General features: G+C 38.5%; 2 protein-coding genes across 5 annotated transcripts in view; one reads left to right on the forward strand and one right to left on the reverse strand.

The window, feature by feature from the left end:
* The window catches only part of shf (Src homology 2 domain containing F), a 100,718-nt gene extending 95,107 nt beyond the window's left edge, over window positions 1-5,611 (forward strand). For all 4 annotated transcript variants that reach the window (XM_089135248.1, XM_039647494.2, XM_039647493.2 and 1 more), the window contains one exon: window positions 260-5,611. In XM_089135248.1, coding sequence (XP_088991374.1) covers window positions 260-446 — 187 coding nt within the window. In that variant the 3' untranslated portion in view covers window positions 447-5,611. The remainder of the gene's footprint in view (window positions 1-259) is intronic.
* A 3,113-nt stretch (window positions 5,612-8,724) lies between these two features.
* ubl7b (ubiquitin-like 7b (bone marrow stromal cell-derived)) lies at window positions 8,725-17,313 on the reverse strand. The gene is made up of 11 exons (XM_089135249.1): window positions 17,222-17,313; window positions 15,736-15,913; window positions 14,646-14,765; window positions 14,476-14,558; window positions 13,246-13,330; window positions 13,112-13,169; window positions 12,303-12,430; window positions 10,186-10,235; window positions 9,263-9,412; window positions 9,091-9,180; window positions 8,725-8,930 (listed from the first exon to the last, which is right to left on the reverse strand). The coding sequence occupies exons 2-11, from the start codon at window positions 15,908-15,910 to the stop codon at window positions 8,796-8,798; spliced, it is 1,074 nt and encodes a 357-aa protein (XP_088991375.1). The 5' UTR covers window positions 15,911-15,913; window positions 17,222-17,313; the 3' UTR covers window positions 8,725-8,795.
* Between the last annotated feature and the right edge of the window lie 537 nt (window positions 17,314-17,850).

Here is a 17,850-nt window from a genome sequence, read left to right on the forward strand (position 1 = left end):
GGTCTATACATGTAGGTAAGAGAGATATAGATGCATCTGTATTGCCATCTGTCGATTTTGTTTGTATTTTTGTATACTTTCGCTCACTTTTCTCCTCTTGTATTATTATTTTGTTTGTTGGTATGTTGATTTGTTTGTTTGTTTTCTCTTACTGTTATGTTTGTTTACTTGTACACATTTTTTTTATATTGATTCCTTAATAAAATTATAAAAAAAAAAATAAATAAATAAATAAATGAGGTGTGTTTCTGTCTCACAGGAGCAGTCAAGGGTTCATGCACATGAAGCTGTCCCGGACCAAAGACAACAAGTACGTGTTGGGTCAGAACAGCTGTGTGTTCGACAGCGTTCCCGAGATCATCCACTTCTACTCCAGCCGGAAACTTCCCATCAAAGGAGCCGAACACATGTCTCTGCTGTACCCCGTGGCCATCCGGACTCTCTAGCGGATCTGCGGTCAGTGTTCGCGAGACCGTCGGTGAACTAAAGCGCGACTGACATCCCGAAGGCAAAGTTTCGTACGGAAGAAAACACTCTCAGCGCCTTCGCGGGATCCAGACCTGTGTCCTCTCCTTTTGCTCACATTCGTGGATCTTTAGTCTTAGACCTGCACACACACTTTACCGTCGGCATCTCCTCTGTACAGAAACGTCATAATCAACCGCTGGATGTTTATCGTTATGATTAAGTCCTGCGTGAATTATGGGTGTTACTTCTAAACAATCAGTGAAACACTCGCAATAATACACTTTTTAAAAACTGGGTTGACATTATTCTGCTCGCAAAAAATGTAAGTGTAAAAGCATCAATAAGGTACTTTTTCAACAGACCACGAATAAACCCAATTCGTGTTATTTGTATTTATATATAATATACATCAAATTTAATTTTATGTAATATACTGTACATAAAAGCCCTTTTTTTCTTTTTTTTTTTACAAAATATACATTAAATGGCCCAAAAAAAAATGCTAAAAGATTTTCCTGTGAAAACAAACGAGATTATTTGATTATTTTAGCGGGATATCGGGAGAACAGACACATGTGGAGTGTATGATGTCATACTTTTACAGCAGAATGCAAAGGGAACATGGAAAATAATCATGATTTAACCCTTATGCTGCATTAGGGACATTTTTGGTCTTTTGCAGTTTAATTTCTTTGACCATTTTGGCTGTTTTAATGCAAATGGTATGAAATTTGGCAAAATTGTGACTTTTTGGATACATGTAAAAAATGTGATCCCATTTTGCAAAATATGTATAACACACACTGTGTAGATCAAATAGTAACACTCAGCACCATAAAGACCAAAAATGGCCCATTGAAACCCATTAAAAGGTTGTTTAAATCTGAGGCTGTCAGTAATACATGAAACATGATTTTTGCACAAACATCCTTTCATTTTGAAGCAAAAGCATTATATTTGCATTATATAGTGTATTCCACCAGATGACGTCACTACATATTTATTCCCTATGGGTGGAAATGCACCTTATTTTAGGCAATAGGCAATGTTTAATAGGTGGCCATTTTTGGTCTCTAACGCGCTAAGTGGGATTTTTTGCAAAGTGGGACTGTGATAATCCAAATCTAAAGTTTTCTCTTTGCATTTAGTTTATTGAAAATAATTGAATTTTTGTGTTTTTTCCTCTTATACAAATCGATGGTTTCGCCAACAAAACTGGTAATTAAAGGGTTAAAATCCTGAAATTGAATACATTTTTGGTAGTTATGATGAGGACTGATGCTGGTTAAAAGATTTAACTTGGTAAAAGTGGAAAATAATAATAATATATAATATTTTAGGCAATGTTTAATATGTGGCCATTTTTGGTCCTTAATGCACTCAACGGTGTTAAAAATCTAATGCAGCACAAGGGTTAATCAAGTTGCGTTATTCTCATGATTTCTGAAAATAAAAACTGTAAAATTGATGGACGGATCGGCTTTATTGGTTCGGAAACCTCAGGCTTTTTGAATGGAAGTGCCACCCATAATTCAAAGCGTGGATCTGGACGTGAACACACACACTGAATCCTGCTTTTCCTCGCCTAGACTCTCTGTGACGGTAGTGTTGTCTCGGTCGGGTCAAGCGTTGAACATGTCCAGATATGACTGGAATAGAGCGAGCGTTTCGAGAGGAACGGGTTCATCAGGCCGCGGATCGGGAATAACAGGACTCTGGAGGACAGGAGATGGATGGTGCCATTTAAGTGTACTTGGACCGGGCCGCTATGCAGATATAAAGTAGTACATTTGATTTACTGCCTGCAGTAGGTGTGTGTGTGTGTGTGTGTGTGTGAGAGAGAGTTTCTGAAGCATGAAAACGTAAAGATTCAAAAAGAGTCACTTTATACTGAAGCAGAGTTTAGGATGAGAATGAAATATGCCTGTATTGTCTACCTCAGAAAATCAATTTCATTGGTCCGTCCGCCGATCGATACGGTACAGCGGCGTCGCGGAGGTCGATCGGTCGGACTCGTCCCGTTCTGCCGTCTCAAATCTCCACCAGATTTTGCCTTTTGCTTTCTTCTTTGCTTGGTCGTTGATATGGAAAGTGTCGTTGCTTTAATGCCTTATACTGTACATGCATGGTTTAAAAAAAGAAAACAATTGAGAATGTCACGCCGACCTTCTGCTCTCAATGAATGTTTTGTGGCTGTAATTTATTATGGAGAAAAAAAATAATACTATTGCTGATGTGTGTGTGTGTGTGTGATGCGCATATAAACTGATACTCTGATTGGAAGACTGTTTGCCATGGAAACCGTTTAGAGCTCTTCAGCCAATCAGATGGCAGGTCTGCCTTGACCTTTCCTGTGACCTCTGGTTTCTCATTCTTGTTGCTGTTTTCCTCTCGGTCTCTCTGTTAATCCACGATACTCGGAGCGATAGTGGTACGGATGGAAAGCTTTATATTCATTCCTTGAGCTTGACTCTTATTGTGTTTTCGTTTTCTTTATCTTTTCCTCTCTGACACTTTTGGTGATATTTCTGTCCTTAAAGGGACGGTTCACCCCTGAAAATGAGAATTGTCATCATTGACTCACATTAATGTCATTATTAAAGGAGTAGTTCACTTTTAAAAAAACGTTTGCTGCTAATTTACTCTGATAATTTACTTCTATAATTATAATGTCTTTCTTTCTTCAGTCAAAAAGAAATTAAGGTTTTTGATGAAAACATTCCAGGATTTTCTCCATATAATGGACTTCAATGGGGTCCAAACGGTTCATGATCCAAATGAGAGTTTCAGTGCAAACTGTTCAAAGGGCTTTAAATGATTCCAGATGATGAATAAGGGTCTTATCAAGCGAAACGATCGCTCATTTAATAAATAAATAACAAAGTTTAAGTTTTATAAGCTCAAATGGTCGCCTTGCTCTGTTCTGTGATGCGCGTTCGTGACTCTCCTGTTCGAACTCGTTCATCAAAATGAACAAATCTTTTTCCGAGTCAATTTGTTCATTTCGTTCGTTGAATGAACCAAATGACTCGGAAAAAGATTTGTTCATTTTGATAAATGAGTTCAAACAGGAGAGTATAAATATATTATATTAATATAATTAATATAATTAGCTTATATAAAACTTAAACTTTATTTTAAAACTTTTATTTTTTAAATGACCGCTCGTTTCGCTTGATAAGACTGGAATCGCATTCATCGTCTGGAATCGTTTTAAGGCCTTTGAACAGTTTGCACTGAAACTGTCTTTTGGACCTTGAACCGTTTGGTTCCCATTGAAGTCCATTATATGGAGAACCAAAAACCAAAATCAAAAACCTTAATTTCTTTTCGACTGAAGAAAGAAAGACATGGACATCTTGGATGACATGGGGGTGAGTAAATTATCAGCAAAAGTTTTTTTCAAAAGTGAACTACTCCTTTAATGTCATTATTAAGTCCTCAATCTTGCATCTGCTACAGTGAATTTTGTCTCTAACATAGACAGTGTTTGGGGTCGGTACGATTTTTAATGTTTCTGAAAGAGTCTCTTCTGTTCAGCAAGGCTGCTTTTGTTTGATTAAAAATTTGAAACATTATTCCAGTGTAAATCATCTGTTTATATGTGAATATACAGTAAAGTGTGATTTATTCCTCTGAATGTTCATCATCATTACTCCAGTCTTCAGTGTCACATGATCCTTCAGAAATCACTCTAATATGAGGATCAAGAAACATTTATGATTATTATATATATTTTTTGATAAATAAAAAATTGAGCAGCATTTATTTATTTGTCGTTCAAAAAACAAAAACAAAATCGTACCGACCCCGAATGACATGACCTCAAAGCTATTGGACTAAAAGCCCCAAAAAATCAAGATGAAACACAAGAAGAAGAGAGAGATGTGTAAACGACAGCAGCATTTAAATGTTTGTCTGAAAGATTTCAACGATGTAAATCTGCATGAAAATCCGAGCTTTACATTTCAGCATTTATTCCCGGACGCGATTCTCCATGACACTGACCCCGGATCAGTGCAAATATGAACCCGAACGTCTTGATAACGTCCCATTGTTAATCGTCGTTCTGTAACGATTCACACAAACCCTCGACAGCGGCTCGTCTCTTTTCCCAGGAGCTGAAGAAGCATCAGTGTGTGTGTGTGTGTGTGTGTGTGTGTGTGTGGAGAGAGTCATTACACTGACACACTTGGAGAGAAGATGAACGTGTGTGTGAAAGAGTGAAAAGATGTGTGCATGACCCAGAAGATTGGATGATATTTCTGATTATAGTGTCTGGACATCTACGCCTCACACATGTTTATCATCAACATGAAATCAACCAGTGGTGTTTATTTTAAAGGTGACGTATTTCGGCCTAGTTGTAATATAAATCTATGGTGTCCCCAGAATGTGTGTGTGAAATTCCTCCTCAAAATGCTAGTAAAATTGATCCCTTTAAGGTTGTGAGCAAAACACATCGTTTTGTGTGTGTCCCTTTAAATGCAAATGAGAGTTAGCTCCGCCTCCGTCCAGAAGAGGGCGGAGTCTTCACACGATCTTCAGAGACTCCACAATAACACCACAGGCCGATCTCACCAGATGAAGGAATTAAGACCAAACGACACCAAACGACTCGATTGAAATGAATCAGAAAAGCAGTTTTCTGAGAACGAATCTTTTTCTGTTCATTAAGACCGATTATTTTAACGTGTGGATTAGATGTGATCATATTTGAGGCTGCTTCATTTAAACTTTCTGAATATTCGGTGAACATTCGATTTTAAAGTAACATTCTGTTCATTATATGGGATCAGAAGAGATCGGTTATGATTGACAGTTGAGGAAGAGTTATGGAATAAAACATCAGGAGATCGTGAAAGACGGAAGGAAGAGAGAGAGAGAGAGAGAGAGAGAGAGAGAGAGAGTGTTAATGCAGTCAGTCAGAGTCATTTACACTTCACTCCGTCCCTGTGGAGGTGTGTGTGTGTGTGTGTGTGAGAGAGAGTTTGAGAGAGAATGTGTGTGTGTGTGTGTGGGGGGGGTACACAGGCTCCTGTGTGATGATTGTCTTCTGTACAGTTCCTCTCCTCCAGATGTATTTATAAATGTATTGTTTGGGGACTTTGAGATTCTGACAAATAAAGTTTATGTGTCTAAACCAGGTGTTCATTCCTGTCAGGTAATGCTCGTGTCACGGGACACACACACACACACACACAACACTATTCTTTCTTTCTTTTGTTATTTTTTTGAACAAACACTTGACCTTCATTATGTCTTTTCAATATCAGAATGTTTAGGATTATATGTGACTGTTTTCAGTTGTCAGTTGACCTATGGCTAAGCCACGCCCTCAAGCGTGATGAGCCAATCACAGTGCGCAGCTATTAGAATGCCGAAGTTATGACGTCACTCTGTAGGCCAAAACGCGGAAGTGAGTTAGCATTTTAGCATTACGGTTCCCTCGCTCTAAAGCCTATGGGATTTTTGAATGGGTTTTTGCTAAATGGCCTGAAATAAGGTCTGTGGTGAATAAAACCTCTAAATATTTTCACGTTTTGATCTATGACACAGAACACACAGTTATAACCTGCTTGTGTTTTTTTTTCAACTTTATTGTGTCTGATTGTGTTTTTTTAAAAATCTTTATATAGGCTTCAAAATGTCTAAATTTTGGATTAACTTGTAAAGATTATCTTGCTAGACAAAACGTGTAAGGGTCACAACTCTTTGTTGAATCTTATTTTTTTGCGATTTTCCAAAAGTCTATGGGGAAAATGCATTGCGTTTCGACCGAGGGAACCCATGCGCCGCTAGCTTCCGAGTCGTCCTACAAAGTGACGTCATCACTTCGGCACTCGGACATTGTCTGCTTCCACATCCATTGAAATGTATTGCAGTTAGTCAGTTTTCATTTGTTTTTCTTGTTATTTTAAGTTTAAAATGGTCAAGCGGTGTGTATGGGATACATGCAGCTCTGACACTAGGTTCCCGAGTGGCTGGGCTACGGTGTGTGTGTGTGTGTGTTTACCCTTTCCCAAACCACATCTCAACTGAGGTAAGTGTCTGCTCTGGATTAAGTTATGCAGTAGATTCTAAGTTAAGTCAACAACGCATTTGAACATTATCTTTAAAATCTGTAACGTAACATTAGACTAACATTAGAAAACGTTAACGTTAGCTTCTAGCTGCATTGTACATCAGCTTCATAAACGGATCTGACATATAAGACATTTACAAAAGTAATTGAGACTTTTAATTCTGACTTTTTTCTCATAATTGCATGAGAACGGACAGGATCGTGAGGTGAAGTGTGTGTGTGTGTGTGTGTGTGTGTGTGTGTGTGTGTGTGTGTGGGAGGACAAGCTGGTTTATCTCCATCCTCAACCATACAATCAAGAGGAACTTACACTTAATTAAAGGGTGAAGATGACATTTCAGTGATTTACTCCTCGTGTGTGTGTGTGTGACATGAATGACGTGACGAAGAGTAAAGGACATGTCCCGTGAGATATGGAAACATGATATTTGTGTTGTGAAAGATGTTTTCCTCCATTACCGGTTGTGTGTGTGTGTGTTTGTTCTAGTCAAGCCTGTACGGCTGGATTCAGCACAACAGTCACCAGTGACCCGTCATTAAACTTCATTCACTAGTAGACAGAGCCAGACACGAGTGTATACTTGTGGCTCCGTGTGTGTGTGTGTGTGTTTGGAGGTCGGGATGTTCTTGTGTCAATCAAGCTCTATCTAGCATTTCATCCCAGAATCCATAAATGAATTACACTTTACTATATTCACATAGAAAACAGCTGGTTTACATTGAAATTATTACTTTATTATTTTATTTATTTATTTTTTTTTTACAAAAAACTATTTTGATGTCATGTATTAACTATCCAGCCTGTCAGATGTTGATTTCGTTGACGCCGCAGATGTGTATTCGATTCGAGATAGCCTATGGGAACATTATTCCAAACAATGTCGAAGAATCTGGTGTGTCGAGACGTGTGATGTCATGAAAGCGGTCTCCATAGCAACTGCGCTGTCGTGTTTCCGGTCGTAAGTGGAAGTCGCCAGACGGGCCAGAGTTCAGCTTTGTGACATGGTGCATTATCCTGCTGGAAGTAGCCATCAGAGGATGGGGACATGGTGGCCATAAAGGGATGGACATGGTCAGAAACAATGCTCAGGTAGGCCGTGGCGTTTAAACCATGCCCAATTGGCACTAAGGGGCCTAAAGTGTGCCAAGAAAACATCCTCACACCATTACTATGTAACAGTATTAGCTGTTACTTTGGTATCATACTCACCACTAGGGGGCGCATGAGCGTTAGAAGCTCTTGTATTTTAAAGGGTAGTGGTGTAGAAGAAGTCAGTTTGTTTGGAAGAGGGAAGTGTGGTTTTATCCAACACACATTGGAGTCCTGATTGAGAAACTTTCTTTACAGTTCAATCATGTAAGTTTTGATTTATATATTATATTATAGATATCTTTTCTTTTTGTAGATGGACTCTTATACGTTCTTTTATATTTTGAGACTGTTGAATCCACATGTGTTGCTAAGGCTCAACTGAAATGGACATCAAATGGATTGATCTCACTGCATTACCATGTGGATTATCAAATACTGTAAGTACAAGACTGTGACTCTGTGGGCTATCTAGATTTTTTGTGGATTTCCTTGAACTACTGGAAGAGCACTTGAAGGTTTTTTTTTATTTATTTGGACTTCATCCTGAAAATTGACTATGCGACTTTTTGTAGTGATTCCATTAATTACTGAAAGAATCACTCAACTACAAGATTTAATTTGTAATTTTTCTTTCTATTGATTAAGTCTTTCTTTATAGACCATCTGGGTGGATACCGCTTTTATTTGTTGAACTGGTTTCATTTCAATTTATTTTCATATAAATGCATTGTTTATTTTTTTCTTTTTCCTAAATTGATATAACTGTATAAAAACGTAATTTCTGTCTTTATTATTTGTGGCTTTACACTGGGCAACATATTAAGATTTTGCAGCAATACGTTTTTGTTTATGAATACAAGTATTATATTATATTAATTTTAATGATCCAAAATCAATATTGATACTAAGTTGGTAGTTCAGATTTATGTGTCTGCACTTTTGGAGGAGTGTCATTTTTCACACTGAATTCCCTTAAATTGTCTCACAGCGCCACCTAGTGGACATATACTGCCGTCACCAGACAGGCCTACTCAAACACTCATTCACTCATGCAGTCTCACTTAAACTCAAATCACAATTTGATACAACTTTTTTTTATTATTATTTAAGTGAAAAGTAATAAAAAAAGAACAAGAAAAACTGGGCCGGTTACAGTCCCCCGGAGAAGATGATCTCGAGTGCCGACTGCAGGTCCCCGTTCGTGGCCGTTAGCGCTCGCAGGGCCAGACTCTCGTCCTGGATGCCCATATCCCTGAGCTGCTGCATCTGTGTCTGCCAGCGGCCCTGCAGCACACACACACACACAAATTTCTAAGTAATTATAGATAACATTAGCTTATTTTATAGCAAATGAACTGTGATAATGTGAGAAATGTTGATTTGACTGTGTGTATTTTTCTATATAGTGAAATGCGTCCCCAGGAGTGTGTTGTTCTGCCGTCACCTGGAGCGAGCTCACGCCAGACGCCTGTAGGGCTTGTTGAAGAGCCTGAGTGAGGAGACTGTTGCTGACCGGAGCGCCAGAGGACACGTCCTGCAGCACAGAGGAGAGAGAGCATTAGTGTGTGTGTGTGTGTGTGTGAGTGAGTGAGTGTGAGAGTGTGTCTGTGTCTGACCGGAGTGCTGGCCTCGGGGGTGCTGGCTAAAGCTAGGGCTGATGCTAGCTCGCTCTGAGTGATGGGACGAGGCCCGGTTGCTCCACTGGGACCCAGAGTCGTCGGTCTCGATGCTGCAAACGGTCTCTGATGTCTGGTTCGGTTTCCATGCTTTAAACAACATGCACAGATTTATTCGCACTATTATTATACAATATACTGTACATCAAAATACACCAATCATAAAAAAATGTCTATCGCTATAATACTAATTAAATTAAAATTCCTCTTTCTATTATATTACTATAATAATATTATCTTTATTATATTACTAATATTATTTAAAATTCTACTTACTACAGACCTAATAATAAAAAAGAATGACCATAGTATGCATTTAAAAAAAAAAACAAAAACATTTGAACTATCTTAATATAAGAAAATCCCCTTAATTAAATATATTACTATACTAATAAGAAATCCCCATTACCAAAATATTACTGTAATAATACTACAAATTATCCTTCTAATAAAATTAGTGTAATTATAATAATATAAATTCTCCTTACTAAATTATCACTAATAAAAAATCAATAATTTTACTAGTAATAAAAATAACCATACTATAATATTACTGTAATATTTCAAATCAATCTTACTAAACTGTAATAAAAAATATTTTAACTATATTAATATAATAAAATTCCCTTACTTAAATATTACAATACTGATTAAAAAAAAATCCTCATTAGCAAAATATTACCGTAATTATACTTCAAATTCTCCTTACTATAATTTTACTAGTAATACAAGTGGCCTTACTATGGTAAAATATTTCATTCTCCTTAATATAACTGTACTAACAATAAAAAAAATCATGACTATGATAAATAAAATAATATACGATTTTATACAATGTGACTGTAGAGGGGGACAAAACGTACAGGCTGGAAATCCTCATCATCGTCTGACATGCCCTCGAACAGAAAACCTCCTGTCACACACACAAAACATGAAGAACAATGAGCAGACCATAACATCATCAGACGCGGTGAACATCATCAGACGCGGTGAACATCGCCAGACGCAGTGAACATCATCAGACGCAGTAAACATCATCAGACGGAGTGAACATCATCAGACGCGGTGAACATCATCAGACGCAGTGAACATCATCAGACGCAGTGAACATCATCAGACAGAGTGAACATCATCAGATGCAGTGAACATCATCAGATGCAGTGAACATCATCAGACGCAGTGAACATCATCAGACGGAGTGAACATCATCAGACGCGGTGAACATCATCAGACGCAGTGAACATCATCAGACAGAGTGAACATCATCAGATGCAGTGAACATCATCAGACGCAGTGAACATCATCAGACGCAGTGAACATCATCAGACGCAGTGAACATCATCAGACGGAGTGAACATCATCAGACGCGGTGAACATCATCAGACGCAGTGAACATCATCAGACAGAGTGAACATCATCAGATGCAGTGAACATCGCCAGACGCAGTGAACATCATCAGACGCAGTGAACATCATCAGACGGAGTGAACATCATCAGACGCAGTGAACATCATCAGACGCAGTGAACATCATCAGACGCGGTGAACATCATCAGACAGAGTGAACATCATCAGATGCAGTGAACATCGCCAGACGCAGTGAACATCATCAGACGCAGTGAACATCATCAGACGCAGTGAACATCATCAGACGGAGTGAACATCATCAGACGCAGTGAACATCATCAGACGCAGTGAACATCATCAGACGCAGTGAACATCATCAGACGCAGTGAACATCATCAGACGCGGTGAACATCGCCAGACGCAGTGAACATCATCAGACGCAGTAAACATCATCAGACGGAGTGAACATCATCAGACGCGGTGAACATCATCAGACGCAGTGAACATCATCAGACGCAGTGAACATCATCAGACAGAGTGAACATCATCAGATGCAGTGAACATCATCAGATGCAGTGAACATCATCAGACGCAGTGAACATCATCAGACGGAGTGAACATCATCAGACGCGGTGAACATCATCAGACGCGGTGAACATCATCAGACAGAGTGAACATCATCAGATGCAGTGAACATCATCAGACGCAGTGAACATCATCAGACGCAGTGAACATCATCAGACGCAGTGAACATCATCAGACGGAGTGAACATCATCAGACGCGGTGAACATCATCAGACGCAGTGAACATCATCAGACAGAGTGAACATCATCAGATGCAGTGAACATCGCCAGACGCAGTGAACATCATCAGACGCAGTGAACATCATCAGACGGAGTGAACATCATCAGACGCAGTGAACATCATCAGACGCAGTGAACATCATCAGACGCGGTGAACATCATCAGACAGAGTGAACATCATCAGATGCAGTGAACATCGCCAGACGCAGTGAACATCATCAGACGCAGTGAACATCATCAGACGCAGTGAACATCATCAGACGGAGTGAACATCATCAGACGCAGTGAACATCATCAGACGCAGTGAACATCATCAGACGCAGTGAACATCATCAGACGCAGTGAACATCATCCGACGCAGTGAACATCATCAGACGGAGTGAACATCATCAGACGCGGTGAACATCGCCAGACGCGGTGAACATCGCCAGACGCAGTGAACATCGCCAGACGCAGTGAACATCATCAGACGCGGTGAACATCGCCAGACGCGGTGAACATCGCCAGACGCAGTGAACATCGCCAGACGCAGTGAACATCATCAGACGCGGTGAACATCGCCAGACGCAGTGAACATCGCCAGACGCAGTGAACATCATCACATCGCCAGACGCAGTGAACATCGCCAGACGCAGTGAACATCGCCAGACGCAGTGAACATCATCACATCGCCAGACGCAGTGAACATCGCCAGACGCAGTGAACATCATCAGACGCAGTGAACATCATCAGACGCAGTGAACATCATCAGACGCAGTGAACATCATCAGACGCAGTGAACATCATCAGACGCAGTGAACATCATCATTTAATCTATAAGCTGAAGTTCACCTGGCATTTCGCTGTAGGAACTGGCCGATGTGTTGCGAGACGAGCCGGACTGACTGGAGATGCTGCTGGTCACCGAGTGCAGGACCAGGACGATGGCGTTCACCAATGCCGGGTGAGAGCGGATCAACCTGGAGCACACACACACACACACACACACACACACACACACACACACACACACACACACACACACACACACACACACACACAGGCAGGTGAAATCATGTTCACTGAAGCGTGTGACTCCTAAAGCCCTATTTCAGTGATCTAAGTTCATGGTCTTAAGACGCATATGAATCCACTTTTGCTGGTTTAACGACGGGAAAAATGGTCGGTGCTCCCGGCGCAAGATCTAGAAGGGTCGTCTCTATTCTCTTAGGGTGCTTTCACACTGGCGGTTTAGTTCAGAACGAACCCGGACTGTGCTGCAATTTGCGTGAATGTGAAAGCAACACGGACTTTGCAATGACATAAGATGCAGAGTGTTTGCGTGCATTGTGGACCCGCCTCTAGGCTCATATTACTAACGCGCTCTTTAAATAACAATAAAAATAATGCGTAATTGACTAAAACCTGGTCTAAAGTCAGTCCATTTCAGTCCCTCATAATAGCAGCACCAACAGTGCAACGGCACACACACCTGGTTCTATGGGCCACAGAAGAACGCACAACGTGGAGCAGGACGTGAAAATGAAAACTGTCGAGATGAAACTAGCAAAACACACTTGCATTGTAACAAATGCATTTGCCCAGCGTATGATCGATACGATAGAGTGTATGACAGAGCCCTTTGTGTGGAGGAAACTCACGTGTCCAGCAGGTTCGGGTCTGTGAACTGAACGAACAGATCTTTATCCTGGAGCACACCTGCAAAACGAAGGAGCTGATGTGAGTCGCATGATTCTCCCTCCATGAGCGTTAATGCGTTTCAAAGCCAACAAACCTAAAGCCACGGGATCTGAGCTGAGTCCAGGTGAGGCCGCGATAATCTGCTCCAGCGACTCTTTATTAGCCAGCATCTTATACACCTGAAAACACACCAGACAATAGATAATGATCAATTAGATGAATAGATGCACTTTTATGATGGATAGATGCACTTGTATGATGGATAGATGCACTTTTATGATGGACAGATGCACTTTTATGATGGATAGATTCACTTTTATGATGGATAGATTCACTTTTATGATGGATAGATGCACTTTTATGATGGATAGATGCACTTTTATGATGGATAGATGTGCTTTTATGATGGATGGATTCACTTTTATGATGGACAGATGCACTTTTATGATGGATAGATGTGCTTTTATGATGGATAGATGTGCTTTTATGATGGATATATGTACTTTTATGATGGATAGATGTGCTTTTATGATGGATGGATTCACTTTTATGATGGACAGATGCACTTTTATGATGGATAGATGTGCTTTTATGATGGATAGATGTGCTTTTATGATGGATAGATGTGCTTTTATGATGGATAGATGCACTTTTATGATGAACAGATGCTCTTTTATGATGGATAGATGCACTTTTATGATGGACAGATGCACTTTTATGATGGACAGATGCACTTTTATGATGGACAGATGCACTTTTATGATGGATAGATGCACTTTTATGATGGATAGATGCACTTTTATGATGGATAGACGCACTTTTATGATGGATAGACGCACTTTTATGATGGATAGACGCACTTTTATGATGGATAGACGCACTTTTATGATGGATAGACGCACTTTTATGATGGATAGATGCACTTTTATGATGGATAGACGCACTTTTATGATGGATAGATGTACTTTTATGATGATAGATGCACTTTTATGATGATAGGTGTACTTTTATGATGGATAGACGCACTTTTATGATGGATAGATGTACTTTTATGATGGATAGATGCACTTTTATGATGGATAGATGCACTTTTATGATGGATAGTTGCACTTTTATGATAGATAGATGCACTTTTATGGACTTCAAAACAGAAAACAGCCATTCACTGCCGTTGTAAAGCTTGTAAGAGCCAGTACATTTTTTAATTTTGATTGTATTCGTCTGAAAGAAGAATGTCATATACACGTAGGATGGCTTGAGGGTGAGTAACAATGAGTGAACTATCCCTTGAACTCAAAGCCGAAGTGTTGTATTGTGTACCGACCGCTTCTCTGTACGCAGAGTTGGAGATCAGCCCGGCCTGAAGCATCCTGAACTCTCGAGCCGCAGCAGATCTGTTCACCGGCTCTGTGTGAGGAGGAACACGAGAAACATCAGCACTGATGAACCTCACAGATCCCGTAATCCCTCCCTCGAGGTCAGATCCTCACGCACCAGGCTTGACCTCCGGCTCCGGCCACGTCTTCTTGATGATGTGTAGTGTGGATCCAGACTTGATCCCGTAGGAGTCTAGCGTGAGATCGTCCTTGAGCACACAGCCACAGTGCACAAAGTCTGCAAAACAGCAGCAGGAACGCACAATACTCGTTACGTTTATACAGACCCGAATAACATTCACATATTCATTAATATTCATAATAGAGCAAAACGTCCAAGCATCATCATGTTATGATTACCAAAGTCCTCATAGTAACCCAAAGGAAAATCTCAAGGGAACCAGTGGCACAGTCCATTAATATTCTGAGTTTATCTTTTCTATTTTTATTTTGGTAAAAAATTGTCATTTTAATATAGATTTTTTTTAACATTACTATTTAGGTTTAATCTATTATTTTTAATAACAGTTAATAATGTTAGTGCTTCAACATTTATTTCAAGGCAACATTTCTATTTTTTTGTAAAAAAAAAAAAAAAAAGAAGATTTTATTTCAGCTTTATTTAAATTAATATTAGTACTGGGCAAAGATTAATCATATTCAAAATAGAAATTTCTATTTACATAATATATGTGTTTATACTGTGTATGATTATTTTGCATAAATACACAAACATGCATGTATATATTTAAGAAAAATTTGTTATTGATATGAATATGATCATGCAAATATTTCTTAAATATATATGTCTGTATTTATATATACAAAATAATTATAGACAGTACACACACATATATCGTTGCCCAGCATTAATTCATAAACATGTTTTGAATAGTTTAAGTTATCGATAATAATAATAACCTTGACATTCAATCGCATCCACTGACCAGTTCATAAAACATGAAACATAAATAAACATAAGCATCAAGGCACTGCCAGTGTTTTTGAATGCAACTGAGAAAATATTCGGATTCAGGAGTTTACAAGCGTCTTCCTGATGGGATTATGATCTCTGACTGAAACTTCATTCAGACCGATCGAGCCGTTTAAGGGCTTTCAGTTGACCGAACCATCGGCCTGACCATTAATGGCTGAAGTGTGTGAATGTAGATTGACAGCGAATGAAAGGAAGTGTGTAATGTTCTGACCGATGAGCTCAGGCTCGGGCAGCGCGTCCGATAACTGCGCTGAGATCAGTTGTTTGAGCGTCGACACCTGGTATCCTCCGGGATGGACGTCTCCAGGCTCGGACTCCGGGAACTGGAACATGGCCTTGGGTTTGTCCCGCAGTTTCAGGGAGAGATGCCATGCTGAACCCTCCATATCCTTCAACACACAACAGACCATTAACTCTCGAACGCTTCAGGAGGAGCAGAGCTTTACCATTCCAGACTCCAGATTATGACTTGAGTCTCGTGGACAGAAAACTACGGAGGCGTATTGCATTCACTTGAAGAAAAAAAAATCTACTCTGTTTTTCTGAATTAATGAGTTAATTTTTCATGAGAATTTTTTTTGCTCTGTTTTTCTGAATTAATGAGTTAATTTTTCATGAGAAAAAAAAGTTTTTTGCTCTGTTTTTCTGAATTAATGAGTTAGTTTTTCTTGAGAAAAAAAGTTTTTGCTGTTTTTCTGAATTAACTCATTAATTCAGAAAAACAGAGCAAAAAAAAAAAATTCCATTAAAAATTAACTCATTAATTCAGAAAAACAGAGCAAAAAAAAATTTCTCATGAAAAATTAACTCGTTAATTCAGAAAAACAGAGCAAAAATTTTTTTCTCATGAAAAATTAACTCATTAATTCAGAAAAACAAAGCAAAAAAAATTTTTCTCATGAAAAATTAACTCGTTAATTCAGAAAAACAGAGCAATTTTTTTTTTCTCATGAAAAATTAACTCATTAATTCAGAAAAGCAGAGTAGATTTTTTCTCATGAAAAATTAACTCGTTAATTCAGAAAAACAGAGTAGATTTTTTCTCATGAAAAATTAACTCGTTAATTCAGAAAAACAGAGCAATTTTTTTTTCTCATGAAAAATTAACTCGTTAATTCAGAAAAACAGAGCAACAATTTTTTCTCATGAAAAATTAACTCGTTAATTCAGAAAAACAGAGTAGATTTTTTTTCTTCAAGTGAATGCAATACGCCTCCGTAGAAAACAGTGTTAATTGTGTTGCACTTTATCTAATATACTGTATATACACTACCAGACAAAAAGATTTTTAATGTTTTAAGGCTGGTCACCTGATTTAAACACCATTTTATTCATAGAAATATGGAATGATATGTAAAGTAAAATGCAAAATCTCCACATTAAAACACTATTGACGTGTTATCAACAACAAAACCACCTGACTTTATCCAAAATCATTAGTGCGTGTTTAATTTGATAATAATCCCACCTTTACATATGTAAACATAACATTTTAGAAAACTTGTAAAACAAAACAATTAGCTTCATGTACTGTGGCTGATCAACTGGGTAACGTTAATGCGAACTATTATTGATGTTAATGAATCTCTGAAAGATGATGATGACAGCAGATCAACATCGACCACTTATTGATCTAAGACACAATACATTAACTTCGCATCACGGTGACATTTAATACGACAGGATTAATATCTCACCAGTTTGATTGTGAACCCGTCGCACAACAGTGAGCCAGCGCTTTGTCAACAACTGGTAACCGGATGTGATGTCACACAGTTTCCCCTTAAAATAAAAGTCTTATATATCTTAACATATTTTATATTATGTCGTATAGTGCCTATGGAATTTATGTGAATGAATTTAGACGCTTTCTGTCGTAATTTATATATTGATTTATAACGTAGGCATATATGTAATTTGATAATTATTTTAAAAAGGATTACATTAAAGCACTTTGGTTGAATTTTAATTCAAATTAATTAAATCATTTAATATAATTAAATATTTTAGCACGTAAATATAAAGCTTTTTATTTTGAATGTTTCCCCCCCCCTCTAATATGTTTAATTTGCAGTGATGTTTAAATTACAGTAATGTATAATCACTGTAATGAAGTGTTCAGTCTCCGCCCCCGTGTGGTTCTGAGAGGTAATGAAAGGGCGACGTTAGTCATTTTTATTTTTTAAATATTTTTTTCCTGTATATACTCAGTAAAACCAGCTGTGTGGACATTTTTATTAATAATATATGCTATATAGGAGTGAAAGTGAAAGTATCTGAATAGTAACATCAGCCAGAGCAACATGTAGGCCTACCATTAATGCAA

This window comes from Pimephales promelas, chromosome 10 (assembly GCF_988280905.1).
Source record: "Pimephales promelas chromosome 10, fPimPro1.hap1.1, whole genome shotgun sequence".
Taxonomy (NCBI): Eukaryota; Metazoa; Chordata; class Actinopteri; order Cypriniformes; family Leuciscidae; genus Pimephales; species Pimephales promelas.

Bases quoted from the DNA above. Each gene is read 5' to 3' on its own strand.
- ubl7b (XM_089135249.1), bottom strand. From the start codon at position 15,910: ATGGAGGGTTCAGCATGGCATCTCTCCCTGAAACTGCGGGACAAACCC. The intron at 14,766-15,735 runs GTCAGAACATTA...GCTGTTTTGCAG, and splicing joins GCCCGAGCCTGAGCTCATCG to ACTTTGTGCACTGTGGCTGT. The intron at 10,236-12,302 runs GTGAACTTCAGC...TGTGTGTGACAG, and splicing joins TTCCTACAGCGAAATGCCAG to GAGGTTTTCTGTTCGAGGGC.